Below are 18,956 nucleotides of genomic sequence, written 5' to 3' on the forward strand. Positions count from 1 at the left end.
TGAGTCTTTTTGTAGTCACTTTTAATAATCAAATCTTCTCTTGCACTTTTTCCAAGTTTTAGGATATGAGCATTAATTAAATCCTTTATCATAGCAATTCAGTGTTGTTGAAATGAAGCAGAAGTGCCTCATTAATATATAGACCTCCAGAGATAATCAAGTGACTTAGAAGTTTTGAATAAATCTCTCATCCCCCCATGTTTAAAGTTGCTTTTAAATCTATTCTACTGATGCCTAAGAGGAGGTATCTTGACACAAGAAGCGAGAGCTTGATACAGCTCCCTTTGCATACTTTAGCGTGAACATGAAACCTACTGACTTGCTTGTTAGTTGGTTTCAAAATGTGCAAACATGTGTGATCAGCTGTGTCCCCAGATTACAAGACCAAGTACTGCTCTCAAGTGTCCAAATCAGACACTCTAAATATCCATGGACCGTTAGTGTTATGTGAGATATGAATGTAACTGAGTGAGTGCACAGAATCTGAATGCACCTAATTTAAGCAGTGTCCTGAAACTGTTTTGGAAAGACTTTTACAAGATTTACGATAATGCAGGGTATCGCACCAAGTAGATGCAGCGATTCCTAGTAAATTAAGTATGAAGTTCAACAAGGCCAAGCAAAAGGTCCTGCATACGGGTTGGGGCAGTCCCAGGCACAAATACAGGCTGGGCGGAAAATGGATTCAGAGCAGCCCTGAGGAGAAGGACTTGGGAGTGATGGTGGATGAGAAGCTCAACACGAGCTGGCAATGTGCACTTGCAGCCCAGAAAGCCAACCGCATCCTGGGCTGCATCAAAAGAAGCGTGGCCAGCAGGTTGAGGGAGGTGATTCTGCCCCTCTACTCTGCTCTGGTGAGACCCCACCTGGAGTACTGCATCCAGCTCTGGAGCCCCCAACATCAGAAGGACATGGACTTGTTGGAGCAAGTTTAGAGGAGGGCCACAAAGATGATCAGAGGGGTGGAGCACCTCTCCTATGAGGACAGGCTGAGAGAGTCGGGGCTGTTCAGCCTCGAGAAGAGAGGGCTCTGGGGAGACCTTATAGCAGTCTTCCAGTACCTAAAGGGGGCCTACAGGAAAGATGGGGAGAAACTCTTTAGCAGAGCCTGTTGCAATAGGACAGCGGGTAATGGTTTTAAAAGAGGGAGGTAGATTCAGACTAGATATGAGGAAGAAACTCTTTACTGTGAGGGTGGTGAGGCACTGAAACAGGTTGCCCAGAGAGGAGGAAGATGCCCCGTCCCTGGAAACATTCAAGGCCAGATTGGCTGGGGCTCTGAGCAGCCTGATCTGGTTGGAGACATCCCTGTTTCTTGCAGGGAGGTTGGACTAGATGACCTTTAAAGGTCCCTTCCAACCCTAACCATTCTATGATTCTATGATTCTAAGTACTGCCTCAACTGTCTCCCTTTGCTCTAAGCCAGACACAGTAGTGCCTCAGATGTAGTAATAAGTCAGTGCCAGGGACAAGAATTCTGGCTCCCTTATTCACTTTCTCTCTCATTATTTCACAATGTGGGTCCAGCCAACACCATGGTCACAGAAGCTCCTGGATGACAGCTTGTTAACTGGCTTGTCAGTCTGCTGTTTGCGTAACAAGATTTTTTAAAAGTCTTATTCTTGATGTGTATGTTGATCTTATTGCATGGAATCTGACAAGTATTTCCTTACCACAGCCCAGAGTGTGAAGAGTCACATATGACCAAAATGCCATTCTTGTGCTTCCCTGGGGCTTCTGGAGACCCTCAGCAAAAATTGGATTAACCTCAGAATTTACCTTCCCTAGCATTCATTATCCCTAATTTATACAGGCTTTTAATGCATCCAGGGGTCTCTTCTGCTCGCTTGGTATTTCCCAGGCACAGCAATTTCTGTCTAGCCATCTTGTTAAGGCTCACACATCCCATTTACACCAGGGCTGGGGCTCTGGCGTGAGCTCAGGATCCAGCGATCTGTCCAATTAAAGGCTCTGGAGTTGATGAAGGGACTGCAAGGTGAACAGGATAAGATGTGAGTTACAATTAGGGTTTTAATTGCAGATTGTCTCCCCTAGTCTGCACAAAAAAATCAAGAGACTATGCTATATTACAACTGCAAGTCCTTGTTATGATGTGCTTCATTTTTACCCATTTTATGGGTGTCATTTGCACTTCTTCATTTCGTTACAGAATAACCAGGAAAATGGTAGTATTTTAAGACAATATTTTGTTTGAGATGAGCAGGAGGAGTAGCTGGTTAGGTTTCAGCTTTGTGTTCTTTTGTATGTATCACAATCAACCCTTTCCTTCTCATTACATTTTAATTTCGAGTGAAAAAAGAATGAAAACCATCTGAAAGATGTAAAATCTTGCCTGCGGAATTATTTGCCCAAGTAATATACCACATTTTTTTGCTGCATCTTTGTAGCATAAAGCCTTTTTCATTAGAGGCGTGTCATAAGATTAGCAATAAAATCAAACAAGATAAATAAATTAAGCTATAGCCTGTGTATCAGTCAAACATCCAACCCCCTTGAAGGGTTATTCTGACTGCGAGGAAGCTTTTCTTTATGTGCTGTCTTGAGGTTTTTTATTTATGTCCAGAGAGAACCACTTGAAAGGAGCTCTATGACTTTTCAATGGCAATTATAAAAACTACATTTCACATGTTGTGTGATTAATGGGGCTATTACTTTGGCTGAGTTCACTCTGGTTTAACACATCAGGGTTTTTCCCTCAGTGGTTTCTCTGGTAAAATGACAACTAGTTCGTGCAAAATGGCATTGATCATCTGTTCCAAATTACCCAGTGGGGCAGAAAGAAAGGCCTCGGGTTTCCCAGCTCCGTAAGTACACTTGCTGATTTTTCTGGGACAGTCACATTTATACTGACAAATGGCCTCATAAAGCCCATAAAGGACAACGTTTGCAATTGAGAAATGAGCAGTCTACCTCCTGAAACTGTGCCTGCTAGCTCTTCCCCTTCCCCTGCTTCCCCTTCACAGCAACAAACCCTTTCATATATATATTTAAAAGGAAAAGTAAATACCCTTTCTTGTGCTCCTCAGCTGTATTTATTTGCTCCTGGCTGCTTGCCCTGAGGCATCAGAGATGTCTCCAAAGTCTATTTATTTTCCTTCTGCCCCCTGCTAGCTAACTTAACAGCAGTGCTAATGTGGGCCAGAAAGCTCTGTCAGTCAGAGAGCAAACTGTGAAGGCTTTATTGGGTGTATCAGCATTGCACCGGCTGCGTGCAGCAAGTAGGCAGAGTCTCAAGAGCTCTGAGGATGCTGGGTGAATGTCCAGATAATGCAGGGTAGTAGGCAATTCTATTTAAAAGGAGGTAGGATTTCATTTTAGAGCTAAATAAATACTGCCATGTGATATTAATCACCTTTTGTAGCCAGAAAACTTTGAGACTTTAATTATCCTGATTTAGCATTGTCCCTGAAAAGGGATTTAAGGTATAATAGATCACTACAGTGTATTTATCCACTTGCTATTACCTTTTGTCCTGAGAGTGGTTTATATTAAATGTCATTCTTTTTATCTCTATTGTCTCACCGTTATATCTGAAATAATGTATTGTTCTTCAGTTAAGCTGCAACGTTGACTTGTATATTTATGCTAAAGGCAATACTTAGAATTTTCTTTCAAATCAGTGGTTTTACGCAGCTTTTCCCAAAGATGTTCACATTCTCCAGTACCCTGGAAATTGTCTCCTTTGATGTAAATTTATCCTCTCCACTGTAAATTTTAAAAGAGGGCTCAGCAGTCCTAAAGCACCATCCAGCACTCCCAAGCCCTCTGCTCAAAATGGCTGCAGAAAAGGGCCGACGGCAGCCCTGTGAGGAGATTTTGGGGCAACCTCAAGTGCCAGGAGCTCCTTGGGTGCCATCCTCACCTTGGCAACATCAGTGCAGGCTCAGGTCTCAGGCAAAGGTGCTCCTGTCCTGCTCTCCAGCGCAGGGCATGGATGCTGTCGGCTGGCGAGCCTGAGCTCCTCCAGCTTGCAGGGGATGTGGAGGAGCTGGGGAGATGGAGGAGCAGAGGTCTCAGGTGTGAGACTGGGGCTGCCTGTGTGCCAGAGGACGTCCCGGAGGATGCAGTTACCCTGGTACTCAGGACAGAGCTGGAGGGTCACCTTAGCTCACATGAACTGTGCGCTGTCTGCCAGTCGCTCTGCAGCAGGTCTCCGCTTCATGCTGTTTATCCGTAATCCCAGGGATCAGACCTAACTCTCCTCAGGGCTGGGTGCTGCTCAGCACTGGCAGGGAGAAGTGGGCCACAGAGTCGCTGGGGACAGGAGCAGCACCCAGGGCTGGAGATCCCCTCCGTGCTGGGGGCTCCCTCATTTCCAGGCTCCTGGGAGTGGGGAAGTGTGCGGGCTGGGGACCGACTCAGCCATGTGGCATGAGGGGCTGGCATGGCCAATGTCTTGGTCTGGCCTCAGAAGCCTCCTGAGTCCCGGCAGTCTGTGACCTCCATCCTTCTGCTTCCAGGAGCAGTGAAAGAACTGGGGCAAATCTTCCCCTTTTCCTTCAGAAACAACAGGATCCAGCCCCTCTCACTGCTCAGAGCTGGATCCCAGTCACACAAACCATATTGCACATGACAGACACAATTCAGAAGCTTTGCTGCTGGCAAATTTGGGCACTGCAAAAGTAAAGGAGGTTTCTTTGACCCCACTGGCAAGGTGCAGATTGTATAATAATACAATAATAATAATTATATATAATAAATATATATTTATACACACACAAACCTGTTCTTAATGGCTTGCAAACTTATTCTTAATTTTGTTTTTAAAGGGCTCTGAAAAAGACTACAAGCTGTGGGTGATTTCAGGAAGAGAAGATGCTCCTTATCCTCTTATTGGTAAGCTCTTGACGTGGTTTTGTTTTTCAACATTCACTCAGTTTTTAGTGCTGAAGGAAGCAAGAAATACAGAGAAGACTGAAATGCCGTTTCCTCTTTTGATTTGTTTTGTTTTTCCCATTTTTTTCTCTTTACTTCCCTGTCACGCAAGTGTGCCTATTCAGGGAGCTAGTCAGATGCTGATCCTTTATTTTGAAGAGCGGTTGTCTGCTTCTGTCACTAAGAGGTTGAAAAAGTTCATTTATTTCTGCCCCAGTTTTGCTGCCTAAGCCTCAGTCTTTCTACAGAGTCACCTCCTCTCCTGGAGCCAGTCCAGCTTTACCATATTTCTTCCTACAGTTCCATAGCATTGCTTACTCCCCTCCTCAGCAAAACTCAGCAGAGTTCTGAGAAATGTTCTGTTCTTCCACAACTCAAGTTAAATGATTCAAGAGGTCCTTTCCAATTCTGTATTTCTTTTGCTGGCTGACAGCTTCCCTCTGCTTAGGAGCAAATTACTGCTTATTTGCTTTCCAAAATGCTTTTCGAAAGATTTCCTCCCCAGGAATCAACCCAAAGCTCAGAAGTGATTGGATGGAGTGATTTGATTTTGGCCCACGATTCACTGAGAACAAATCCTTTCCTGTTAGTAAGAACCTTTTCCTGTAGAAGGCCAGCATTACTTGTGCTATATGAGTTCACAGATGATTAGAACAAGAAAAAATTGTGGATTTTCTGTTTTCTTCCTGCAAATCTAACTCTAGTGTATCTTAGCGTTCCTTCTTAAAGCAGCCTTAGGTACAAATGCTTTGCTGGAGTCAGACAACATTAATATTTATAAAATATCTAACTTGTGCACCTTATAGACAGTGCAAAGTGCTTTGTCTTTAAAACATACCAGACTTTGTCTTTCCAACTATTATGTGTAGCTTCTTCAGATAAAATCACAGCCATCGTTTTGAATATAGAAACAGAGAATTCAGAAATGGGAAAGGCTTTTCTAACTGACTAATTCTCTCACTGCACGTTCAGGTTACAATCTTTGGAAAAGAAGAATCTGACATTAAACTGATGCTGTTCTTGGTATTTATGCAAAGGTTTATCAGATAAGACCAGCTTTTATCATAGGTAGACATCAGAAGCAGAGTTTCAACTGTGCTTTGTCTTCACGCTACCCCTAATCTGAAATAATGTCTTTTCCACTACCAATGTTCAAGTCTAAGTGCCAGTTAACTAAAGCCTCCTAACATTGCACCCATATTTAATAAATTTCAACTGCCAGCTCTTCAGACAGGTCCAGAAAATACCTCTCTGGTGGCATTTTTGAAAGCTTCTGCAGAAATGAATTGCCTCTTTGTAGTCCCCATAGATGCTGGTTAATGCCACGCGTAGCTCATTTGCATTAGCCCTGTGATTAACGTTTCCTTCCTGTTTCAGCCTCAGACAGGAACCATAATTGTGTCTCGTTTGACTGAGTTGATGGCTGTTGCACTTAATATGGAGAGGGAGGGAAGATCACTTTTGCACTGGATTTTTCAGCTTTGCATGCTTGGCAAAAATTTGACAGATGACTGCTCCCAAAATCTGATTTCTTGCCAGAATGATATGAGCAAACAGTACCTACACTTTCCATGTCACAAATAAAGCAGTAGAAAGGATGAACACTGAATTCAGAAAGAGCAATTTGTATTTTTTTCTGATGGGCTTTTATGTGATACAGCTGTAATAGGTCTGATTTTGCTTTTACATCTGTTTAACTGCACGAAACACAGTAACTCTGTATCTTCCCATGTGTGATTTATGCATATGTAAATATGCAGAAAAGCATAAATTCTGAGATTACTGAGAGAGAAAGTGCTGCAGGCCAGCATGCAAAATCTGCTTTTCCTCCAAGGCCGATCCTTTGTTTTGAAGAGCAATTGTCTGCTTGTGTCACTAAGATTTTGCAAGTCTCCGGCCAATCCAACACAAATTATTATGATTTCTCTTTGAACAGGACATGAATATCCCTTTGGAATTAAAATGAGCCACATCCGCGACGCTATGCCCCATGGATCAAAGCACTGTGCCTGCCCCAGGCAGCTTCAGGGGTCCTTCTTGACGGAGCAGCTGCCCCAGGAGCTGCAGTGCCAGTTTGTGCTGAAGCCAAGCCGCCTGGCTGTGTGCCAGCAGCTGAACGGTACGTCGCCCCGCTCGCCCCGGCCCCATTCACCCACAGCCCAGCTACCTCCCACCTCCCTGGCTCTGCTATAGAAAGCAAACGTGCCGGGATGTGCGGAGGGGAGGGTGGTGGGAAGCGAAGAGGAGCGCACAGATGTACCTTCCAGCTGCACGGGGAATTTTGCAAGGTAGCTCTCCCTGATTTGAGCATGCTGTTGTATGTGTGTCATCTTTGTAAGGTACATTTTGACAAGCTGCCTGTCAAATGATTGTTCTAAAACCAGCAAAAGAAAGACAAGATCTCTCCCCTGCAATTTTTTCTAAGTCTATTAGCTGAGCTGCTCTCTGCAGCCCTTGCTGTGCTCTCTAGCAAGGCAGAGTGATTTTACGGTTCAGGAGTCAAGGCTTGACTTTGGCACAGAATTCCAGTGTAACGTTTGGCAGCATGCTTTATCTCAACAAGGTGCTTAGGAATGCACCTGCCTCACTGGGACCCTCACGTGGCAGAGCCTTGGGATGTAGTTGAGTATCTTTGTGAAAGGAGCGAATACAAGTTCTTTATTTCAGTACTCTGAGTGAAATGAAGACAGTAATATTTTCTTCTGCCTTTGGCCTTGATGGTGCAAAAAATACGTGTACCTGCTCTCCATTTTGTACTCTGCTGTCAATGACGCGATGACTACTCACTGCTCATGAGTAAAACTGTCGAGGAGAGGCATTAGTCTAAAAACTCTGTAGGGCAAGGACACATCCCATGGTGCATTTTTGTTGTGCTTAATACACTGGCATACTCAGCTCGGTTAGAAACTCTGCCCTACCTCACCATTAATGACCATATCATAATAAAAACACTGTTATCCTGTGCACTCCCCAACAGCTAAGATCTCCCACAATATATGAATATAATCCATTTGTAATGTTTTTAGAAATTAAATATAGTGAGGCTGTACTAGTGTCTGTTACAAATTATTCCAGAAAATGATTGCATTTTATATAAATTAATTTCCTTTCCACACTCCTTCATCCCCCTTTTCCCAGTAATTTCTATCATATATATTACTTCATGGCATATTTGAAGAGTGAGGCAATCTAGCAAAGGGGTGTAATTAGGTTTACAGGCCCCACTTGGCAGCTGACGTTGACTGGCAAGAGAAAATAGAAATGCAAATCAGGCCTGCGAAGTTCCAGTGCAGATGTGTTGTCAGCGGTGCTGTGCAAGCTGCAGGAGGGGAGGCGAGGCTGGCTTCAGGGCAGCAGGAGCCTGGGGCAGCCCACAAGTCGTGCACAGGGACTGGGCTACGTGGGAGAGTCCTTTAGTCCATTCACCTTTCCTACTTTTATCAGACAAAACCTTTTGAGGTGATGGATAGGTCTGGCTGCTTGCAAACCAGATTATCCTGCATACAGCATTGTTCGTTGTGTTCTTCCCACCTCCTTCTCACTTATTTCGATTTTGGAAAATGGCGAAGGGTACCTGTGTGCAAGCTGAGGCTATGATCTGGCTTTGGGTTCGTCTTCAGATCTTCAGGCCAAAATCTGCGGTGTTATTAGGTAACACTAGGCACACCACCACATACAGGGCAAAATTACAGGGAGTGGAGTCTGCACCCCCACATTTCACTGCCACACGTGCTGGGCCACCCTCCCTCCCAAGGGGGAGAGTGAAAGCCATCCCAAACTACGACAAGAGAGAACCTACTTGCTGCTCATGAAGTGATTGGTATTCTAGTGGCACATTTCGTTGTGGTAGGAATTACCTGAGCAATGAGATTCTTCTGTTTATTTTCCCTTAAAATGAGATAAAATCAGAAACTTGGAAACAGAGTTTGAGGAGAGTTTGCACAAAAGCTCTCGATTGGTGTTTGTAGCTGTCTCATTCTAACTCTAGTGAAGATGTGTCATGTACAGTTGGAAAGCTCAGGAAAAAAAAAAAAAAGTTTTTAACCAAATGTTACCCTGGCAAAGAGCAAACATCTGTGTGGCCAAACAGCTCCTGTACCAGCCAGCCACCTGTCCTCCTTCTCCTCCCACCTCTTTGTGATAGCCTGCCCTGCAGCGTGCCAGTTCCTGTGACACCGATACCCCTGTGCTGGACATGCTGGCCCTTCTGGAGGCAGCAAGGGGTAGGTGCCCAGTTGTACCAGCATGCACCATGGTTAGGCAGCATTGTAGGTGCTGACAGGCAGACATGACTGACAACTGGCCATAATGTCAGATAAGTAGCGGTGTGAACACCAGCTGGGGTGGTGTACTTGCATCAGCTGTCCTGGCAGGATGGTTAAAAAAAGTACAGAAGAATTCACTGAGTGGAAGAACTGGAGTGTTTCTGTTGCCTCTCCTGCAGCCTTTCGGTACGTAACAGGAATGGCCACCTACCAGTTAAACACAGTTGTTAAGTAATGCCCCTGAGCACGTCTGAAAAGTATTTTAAGTACTGATTTGCTGAAAGTTTAACTTGAAAGAACTGACTGCTGTCAGTGCCTAGTCTGTAGTCCAAATTATTATTTAATCGTCTGTTAAGAGAAAGCAAAATTTCAACAAGTTGGTCTCGAAACAGAAAGGTCTTTGAAAACTGACAGTTAGGGGTTTGATCAGAAGGGATGGTACATTGTTAAATAGATCTGAGGTTTTATTTAGAAGTTTCTGATTACTTTGCAAGAAGAGGAAGTGCCACTTGCATGGCTAGGACACTACCTATGAATAGAAATTCCCTGCATGTAAAATATGAGCAGAATAGATGGCTGCTGTGAGCTCTGAGCAAGAACTGCAACCAAAGCAGTATTGCTTTCTTTTTCTGATTCTGGCCTAGAATAATCCACCAGAGCAAGGCTCTGATGCTTTTGTCTGGGAGTACTTCTGCAGAGGAATAGTTGGCATCTGTCTTGGCTGAGAGGAGGCTGGGCTTCTGTCGTAATTCAGCCCCGATGAGGACCGGACTACGCAGTCTCTCTCTCACTCCCCCCACCTTCCGAGAGAACAGGGAGAGAAAATATAAGGAAAAACGGCTCGAGGTTTGGGATAAGGACAGGGAGAAATCCTTAAAGTTACCGTCACGGGCAAAACAGACTCGACTTGGGGAAAACTATTCATTTATTATTACAAACAGCAGGATAATGAGACAGAGAACAAGATAACCTCCATCCACCCCTCCCTCTTCCCAAGCTTAACATTATCTCTACTACCTTCCCCTCCCAAGCGGCGCAGGGGGGAAGAGGGAATGGGGGTTGCGATCAGTTCATCATACGTTGTTTCACGCCGCTGCTTCATGGTCGGGGGAAGAACTCCTCACATTCCTCCCCTGCTCCATCGTGGGGTCCCTTCCACGGGCAACAGTCCTTCGTGGAACTGCTCCGGCGTGGGTCATCTCTTCCACGGGTGCAGTCCCTCTAGAACAGCTGTCCCAGCGGGCCCTCCACGGGCCACAGCCTCCTTCAGGCATCCACCTCCCCTGGTACGGGGTCCTTCACAGGCTCCAAGTGGATCTCTGCTCCTCCGTGGACCTCCATGGGCTGCAGGGGGACAACCTGCTCCACCATGGTCGTCACCACAGGCTGCAGGGGAATCTTGGCCAGGAGCCGCGTTACTCCTCCCCCTCACTTCTGAACTGACCTTGGCGTCTGCAGCCGTTCCTCACAACAGGCTGGTAGATGTCTCTCAGGATCTCTTTTACATCTTATTCACTTCACTTCTCATCTCCTCTCCACTTCTTGTAGCCGGGCTGGACCGAGTCGGGCCCAGTCGGCTGCCTGGCGAGAGGCCAGAGGATGAGGCCTGCAAGGCCCATGCGGCCTGCGCCTTCCCCTCTGCGCCTCTGCCCCCGCTCAGCTTCTTCACATCTTCTCTTCTCTCATTTTTTTTCTGTTTTCCCCTTCTTAAATATGTTATTGCAGAGGCGTTATCACAGAACATTCTGCTACCAATCGGCTCGGCCGTGGCCAGCAGCAGGTCTGCCCTAGGCCCGGCCGAGTCCACTGAACAAAGGGGAGCGACTTCTAGCAGTTTCCTACAGAAGCTACTGCCTTAGGCCCCCCCTCACTAACAAAACCACGACAGCTTCTCTTAGTGTTGTAACTTAGCACAGGTTCAAGAAAAGAAAGTGTAATTCTGCTCTTTACCTTAAGAATTGTCTTAGAAAAGGGGATATGAAAAGGATGAGTTTTCCTGTTGTTCGGTGAATGCTTGTTTTGTAAGTGACATAGCATTTCGTTGCCGTACATCAGTTGTTGGTTACTGCCCTGGTATGTTGAAGAACACTGATTAAGATTTTTCCTGTCCCAGCAGAGAGCTGCAGTTAATCACAATTATCTCTTGCTCACATTGTCAATCTGGGCCGTGGCTTTTAACACTGGAGCAAACAGTGAGAGACAAAGAAAAGTTCCTAGTTTTAAGACCCATTTTTTCCACTTCTGCTATTCCTTGTTCTGCAAAATAGCATTTCTTCTTAATTTTTACTTCCACTGAGATCTACAGGGTTGCCAGAAAAAAAACACCAATATGCGTTTGCCATTGTGTAATAGAACTCCAAGTGAAGCAAACCGTATTCATGCCCTAATGTCCAGCTCATCTGAAAGAAAAATTGCTGTTTTGAAAGTTATGGGTTGGTTATGTTCTCCCAAAACATGATGTGTCAAGTAAAGCCTTAGACACTGCCAAACTTATATTTTATGAAGCCTTGGACTGCTTAAAATGTATATCCTCCTTATTATTTTTTATTAAAAGAATTTTTTTATCAAGCTTTCACATTCATATGTTCACATTTTGAGTTAAACTGTAACTTTTCATCCTGTAAGCCTCTAATGAAAAGACTTCCACCCATTCCCAAAGGGAGCATGGTCTAGAATGGAATGACATATAACAAAAATCACTATTTTGGGCTGAAAAACAAATGTAGTAAAGTACAGGAGAGAAAAATATGTTATTATACCACAGTCCTTACTTCTGCAAGCCTTGCTTCAGCCCTCTGCCCTCCATAACAGCAGAAAGCAAGAACTGGCTAATAGAAAAGTGTACAGGGTAGGTAAGCTGTTAAATCAAAGCTGACTGGCTTTGAAAATATCTAGAAAAGGAAAAATAGATCAGAGTAAGTTTTTTTCCGTTTAACACTTTCATCATAAACAGTCTCAGGCCATCCTTAACAGTAGCCCATGCTGTTAAGAAACATTTACACTGGCTGATGTTAAGAACGGTCGTTTGAAAAAAACCTTTTTTGTATCCTAGTACCAGTATTTCCTTCTCTATGCAGTGCAAGTAAGAGCTTCCATTAGTGATACTCTTTAGATATCTCACAAAATACATTAAAATTAGTCTATTCTATTATATTCCAAAGGAAGACAAACGGAGCCTGTCAGTGTGTTAGCAGCATGCTGAAATGCCATCTGGAAGGCATTGATTAAAGGGCAGGCATCAACCCTGCGCCATGGTCAGCAAATTCTTGGAGCGAGGGCACTAATGATAACCTTGCTTTGTGGAGAAGAGAGCAAAGGAGGTGACTTTTCCTGGTCTGAAAACATCTCCCTCCATTTGTTCATTCTCTGGTGTTACTTGTGGAGAGAGTGGGTGCTCTCCCACATTGCCAGGGGAACTAGGATACCTCCAGACAGCAAGCCAAGGTGAGGGCAGTGGTGTTTATGTACTATTTTTTTTCCCAAAGAAGATCTGTGGTTTTGCACCTGTGGATGGGAAGTGAGTTATTTAGCACAGTCCAGCTCCATGTAACGTCAGCAGGCTGAGGTTTGCCATCCTGCACTTAGCAGTGCGTGCTGACACTGTGGTCCAGCAGCGTAGTGCAGATCCTGGCGATCCTCTTAAGAGCTTGGGTCAGGCAGCACATTCTCCACACGCACACACACACAAGCGCAGGTATGTGCATGGTGGATTAGGCTGCGCCGAATGCCAAGGAGTTGGTTGAGTTCATGACATTTTTTCCTTTGAAACCATAGCAACTACCACAAAACAAATACTGGAATTAGAATTGAAATGCGTTTCTTCTAATAAACACCTTTCTCTTTTCCCAGACCTAAGCCAAAAGTCATTTAAGAGGAAAAGATCTATCATAAATTGGGCTTTTTGGCGTGGCCCAGGCACCCACTTGGACAATGCACCCCTCTCCTCAACATCTGCTGCTCCTGGGAAGCTGTTTGGACTCTTGCTAACAGCCATCTGTGAGGATGACAACCTGCCCAAACCCCTTTTGGTGAGTCCTAGGCTCAGGGCTGGCTCTTGCAGTGGTGGAATTTCTGTGTGTAGTGAATGAGAACATGAGGACACTTTGTAAACAGGACATTGAAATTACCCAGGCAGAGAAACCAGAAGGAAACCTCATTTGTGGTTCTCAGCAAGAACTTTGGTTTGTAACATATGCTGTGGTCAGGCCTGGTTAATACCAAACAGCTTGAGAAATGTATGTGATCGTTCTGCTGCTCTGGGCTGTTTCTTCTTTATAGCCCATGCTATAAGGCTGGTTCCCTAATCCTCACTTACGCAGTGTAAATAAATGCCACGTTCATAGATACTTTTTAAACTACTCCCGTCTGTGCAATATCCCCAGCTCCTCAAATGTGCATCTACTGTCCCGTGTAGCCAGCCCACACTTGCGTACAAACACTACCTGCCCTTAAGAGGATGGTTTCAGAGCCGTTCTCAGAGGCATCCCAGGACAGGTAAGCGCTCTTGCGCTTTGCAGCACCACTGCACAAATGGGTGGGGAGGTGGAGTCTGCAGCAGCGCCTCAGAATCTTTGCATCCTGTCTTGAGGGAGCACTAGTGCTGTAGGTGCTCCCAAAACCAGTCCAGGAATATGAAAAAGGTTGTTCTAGAGCCCTTTCCTAGGCGTAATTAAGGCAGATGTGTGGCATTTTTGGTCAGGATTGAGGACTGCCCTGTTGTTGATGCAGCAGTTGAAAGAGAGCGGGAGTGAGCCCCGCAGGATTGGGCCCCTGACAGCCCGACTCTTGGCTGGAACAACTTGCCAGAACCCCACTGAGGTCAGTGGGGTTACTTCAGTTTACAGGAAGAGATGGTTTTTCTCCTAAGCTTGTGCTTGATGTGCTGCTTTATCACTGCCTGAATAGTGAATCATACCAGGAGTTTCCAGGTCGTTTTTAGTGTGGGTTTATTATTTTCTTTTGAGGAAGAAATGTTCATTTTTATCATTTAGTTTATTTAAATAAGCCCTTCAGAGATGGACCCTGTAAGAACCTGGTCCTTGCTTCTTTCTGTTTTGAGCCAATGATGTATTTCAGAAATTTCTCCAAAACATAAAAATTAGTAGATTTTTATCTGAAAAAAAACCCAAAGGTACTAAACATAGAGTTGCAGCTTCGTAGACTTTGCGCTTTGAATCTTAAACACTGTGTTTATGCCACAAAATATAACTTACTTTTTATTTCATGCAGCATCTCTGGAGAATGGAATATTGTGTCTGAGGGACTGTGTGGGATTTACCTGCAAGAGAAGGAAAATATCAGGCATGAATGCTGCAGGCTTGTTTGATATCTCTGCTTCAGAGCTTCAAACTTGCTTTCACAGCCAAAGGGCTCAGCCACTGCCACACTGAATTGTCTTGCACTGTTAGCTTCATTTGTGTAATTTTGTCTAGGTTTACTACCTTGAGAGGGCTTTCCAGTTTTATCTTGTGGATATTTTATCCAAAATATATTTTCAAAGCACTTGTTCATTTGCTAAGATCCTGCGCTGTGGGACTCAGCCTGTTTTGTCAGCAGAGCTCTAAATCCCTGCAAAGAAGATGGAAATGCTGACAGGAGCCCTGCTGCCATTAAGGTGCTCCTCCAAAGTGTCTGCACTTACATGAATGCTTGGCTTTCAACTTCTGCAAGAGCGAGAAAGAAATGTTAAAGAAGAAAAGTTAAAATAATAGTTTCCATTAGACTTATTTGCATTGCTGTGTGTCAGGAATACCTACCTTACAGCCCAGAGTAGGGAAGTCCCAAAATCCCACTGCTTAGCCATTACTGGTACAGTAACTGGGTTTAATGATGACAGAGTCTCCCCCAGAGTTGCTTCTCTTGCCATTTCTTAAGATAACTTGGTCCTCAGACCACTGTATGCATGCATGTAACCCCAGAGACTGTCTGCACGTGTTTTCCCCTTGGAAAAGACAAACATGACAAATTCCACATCGCTTAGAGCAGGCCTGGGGAGAGGTGACCAGCATGTCTAAGAGACGACCTGCAGGAGACTGCAGAGAATTAAGCAGCTGGAAAATATCATGTACATATTACCTCAGGAGAGGTCTCTGATTTCAGCATTTCCTTTTCTGCTCTTTTTCCTCTTATTTAGCAGAAAAACATCAGGCCCTCCTGTTATTTTAAAAGCTAGGCAGGAATCTGCTTGTTTTCCCTTTCCTTGTAAATATCTCATGCAGTGAGCTGCCCACCTGTTTACTCCTTTGCAGCCTCACTGACTTCAGAGGAGCCGTAAGCCAAGCTTTAGCCCCTTCTGGGTGACCTCTTAGGCGGAAGCAGCTTGCCCCAGAGGTGGTCCTGCTAACAGCCCTCTCCTTCTCCCATACCACAGGGCTTATATATTCGAATGACCTGGCCAAAACCTGCACAGGTCCTGGAGGACCATGCAGGAGGTTAGTGCTCAGCGGTGGCAGCACAGTATTTCTGAGGAGATGTTTTCCAAAATTAGTGCCCCAGATCACAGCTTTTCTGTGCAGTTCGGCGTGGCTTGGAGGGTAAGCCTTTAGTTGTGTTTGATTTGTGAGCTTTTTTAGGACTCAGAGGTTTTCCCCTGTGGCAAAAGTGGCGAAACTACATTTTAACAGTACTAGACAATAAAATATATTTCTGAGAAAGCCTCTCTGCCTTTTAATTTTGTTTAGGACATGCTTTCCCTCCTTTACCAAGAGGGCCCTTCCACCGAGGGTATTTTCAGACGCTCTGGAAGTGCAAAAACCTGCAAAGAGCTCAAGGAGAAGCTTGATTCCGGTGCTGAAGTGGACCTAGCCTGTGAATCCATATTTGTGACAGCATCTTTGTTTAAGGTATGTGAAGAACGTTCCTTTCCCCCTTTTTGAGTGAGAGCAGCACAGATCCTGGGCACAAACAAGTAGGACTTTTTCCCAGGGACAGGCACAGAAAGGACTTGGTGGACTAAACTAAGAAGAATGGGTTGGCCCATTAAAATAATGAGGATATCTAAATCTGAATTAGGATGGGGGAGAAGACAAGCCAGCTTGTTTTGCTGCTGGCTTTCGTGAGGACTCAGTTACAACCTGGTCCTGTAACTTTCTTTACCTCTGCGTAAAGTCAATGAAATACTAGAAAGGCAGGTTTGCAGACTTATTTCCTTACTTGTTAGTAATACTCTACACTATAGACCCTTGCAATTATATAGTGTTGCCCAAAATATTTGGATTAATTTTCCCATGGATTATAATTTCTTACAGACTTTCATGTTAAAAACAATGTTGCTTGTGCAAAAAGCATCCCATGCCACCTTCAGTAAATTTTCAGCTACAAGGAGAAACAGCATATTTCTTTTATGTTTTGTGTAGTTTATGTGAAGTTTTTGCTTAAAAGAAATAGTATTCTCAAGCAAACACTGCTTCGGTGGAACATTTTTATTGCAGAAAGCCATTTCTCTTGCTACAATGTGAGAGGTTTTAATGGGTGAAACTTAGACAACTATTTTCCTGCTAGTGGTTTAGGATGTGCATTTAGGGCAGGACAGCTGCACCATGCAAAGTGCATACTCATCCATGATAACAGTTTCACCAAGGGGCAGTTGCTTAGGGTTTATAACAGTGAAGAGACACCACATAAAAGCAAATGTGTTATAAATGTGTTAATTCATGTGCATCATAGCTTCCCTTACCGTAGCTTGTTTGGGAAACTAGGATTTGGGCTGTTTCCCAAGTTGCAACAGTTTGTTCATCGGTGGTTGAGGTATAGGAAACAGGAGCAGCAGGACTATCCATGACTAGTGTAAGTAAGTACTCCGTTACTAAAAGGAGTTAATAGGGGTAGGAGTGCCTTGGAGTGCTTAAGGTCTGGTGGTGTTGGAGTTTGTCAGCTAGGGAGAAGAAATGGGAACTACAGATGAAGTTAAGTGATAAGTAAAGACAGACATTATGTAGCGTCAAAATAACCGGTCCCACTGCAGATTTTTTAGTTCAGCAAGAGAAGATGAAGCATCCAAATACCTCTATTTTGACAAGAAGGGGTGAGGAAAGGACAGGAAAATATTCACTTTAAGCATAATCCAAAGTACTTCTTTATCTCGGCTGATTTTCTGCTGGTTTTAGTTGCTATGTGGAACAAGACGCTTGTCAGCTAGTGCTGTCCCACTGATATATCCTCTTGTATCTACATTTCTTATTCCTGCTCCTTCCTGTGCTCCAGAACAGCTGTTCATGTGCTTTATTGTTCTTTTCTCTTGATAAGGATTTTCTTCGCAACATCCCAGGCAGCATTTTGTCATCCCAGCTCTGTGATAAGTGGGTTTCTGTGATGGATCAAGGAAATAATGAAGAGAAGATAAAAAACATCCAAAGGTAGTTACTTATATTCTCTGTATTCTTTTCCTATAAATTTATATCTCAAAATGCAGAATACAAAATATTCAACTTACAATTAATTTTTTTTTAAATAGATGCTAAAAATGTCTTTGTATATGAGAGAGCATTCAAACTTACATATATACTTAAGCAATTGTCTGTATGGGACAATTATTTTACTCTCTTTTGTCTTGCTTTTCTGCCTTTTGTGAATATCAGTAAAAAAAAACACAGTAACCTTTCACTTAAAAAATATTTATGTTATTTATAAATACGCTGTCCAAGACCTGGATTTCTGCCTGATACCAAACCCAAAATCATCCAGAAGGAACTTCAGGGCCCTGGGCAAAAGGATAGGTGAAGTCAGTTCCTCGTATACTCCCCTTCATTCATGTCAAATTTTAGTGACCATTTTGAAGTCAAGATAGAATTGTGGATGAAATACAGCACAGTGACAAGGGAAGCCTCCATACCTGCAGGTGATACAAAACAGAAAGTGGACAAAGTTTATGTCATGGGAAACAGAGCTCTGTACACTGGCTGACTCACACATACTTACATACATAGATACTTAGGGCAGCTAGATGGCATGGAGAGACAACTGAACTCTTTGGTTAAGTGAACAGTGAATTATCAGGCAACTTCGGCGAAACTCAGACATTGTACTTGGTTCATTAGTTTGACAGAGTGTAATTTTACTTATGTGTTAAGGTGTTTTCTGTCCTCCCAGAAAACTGTTCAGAGATGTGTCAGCGAGGGAAAGCAGCTGAGCAACAAAACCTCTTTGACACACTCCCTACTTTAATTCATGGATCATATTACCCTGCTTCTGTATTTTCATTTTATCTTGACTTGTGTGTATCTATGGAAAATGTTATCTTCAAGGTTTTTATTTTGTCCAGTCACTAATTTGAAGAATTACATTTGTGTGTGTTTTCAGGTTAATAGAGCAGCTTCCCAGAGCTAATGTTGTTCTCTTACGTTACATCTTTGGCGTACTGCATGGTATAGAAATGCGATCTGAGGAGAACCAGATGAATGCATTTAATCTGGCTATCTGCATTGCACCCAGCCTGCTCTGGCCTCCTGTTTCCTCCACTCCTGATATAGAAAGTGAATTTACAAAAAAGGTAAGAAACACTGCAATGTAGTAAAAAAACAAACAAACCTTCATCCTGTTCAACCAGGCTGTTGGTTATGTGAAAACAGTCAATGCCTCTTCATATTAAGACTTGTCCTCTTATCAGGGCTCCAAAAACATTCATCAATCCATTCTCATAATTTGCCTGGAAGAAGAGAACAGAGATGATAAAGCAACACCCTATGTATTAGCAAAGTGCTTCTGTTACCAGAAAGATCTCTGGTTGTGGTGGCTTTGGAACAGGATAGAGTAGAAATGGAAAAGATGTATACAAAGATGTATACTGGGACATTTTAG

General features: G+C 43.8%; 1 protein-coding gene across 3 annotated transcripts in view; it reads left to right on the forward strand.

The window, feature by feature from the left end:
* The window catches only part of ARHGAP20 (Rho GTPase activating protein 20), a 65,223-nt gene that overhangs the window by 42,353 nt on the left and 3,914 nt on the right, over positions 1-18,956 (forward strand). For all 3 annotated transcript variants that reach the window (XM_086742403.1, XM_086742411.1, XM_086742418.1), the window contains 6 exons: positions 4,791-4,857; positions 6,833-7,015; positions 13,011-13,189; positions 15,842-16,003; positions 17,406-17,515; positions 18,459-18,648. In XM_086742403.1, coding sequence (XP_086598529.1) covers positions 4,791-4,857; positions 6,833-7,015; positions 13,011-13,189; positions 15,842-16,003; positions 17,406-17,515; positions 18,459-18,648 — 891 coding nt within the window. The remainder of the gene's footprint in view (positions 1-4,790; positions 4,858-6,832; positions 7,016-13,010; positions 13,190-15,841; positions 16,004-17,405; positions 17,516-18,458; positions 18,649-18,956) is intronic.

This window comes from Chlamydotis macqueenii, chromosome 1 (assembly GCF_036417535.1).
Source record: "Chlamydotis macqueenii isolate bChlMac1 chromosome 1, bChlMac1.mat, whole genome shotgun sequence".
NCBI lineage: Eukaryota > Metazoa > Chordata > Aves > Otidiformes > Otididae > Chlamydotis > Chlamydotis macqueenii.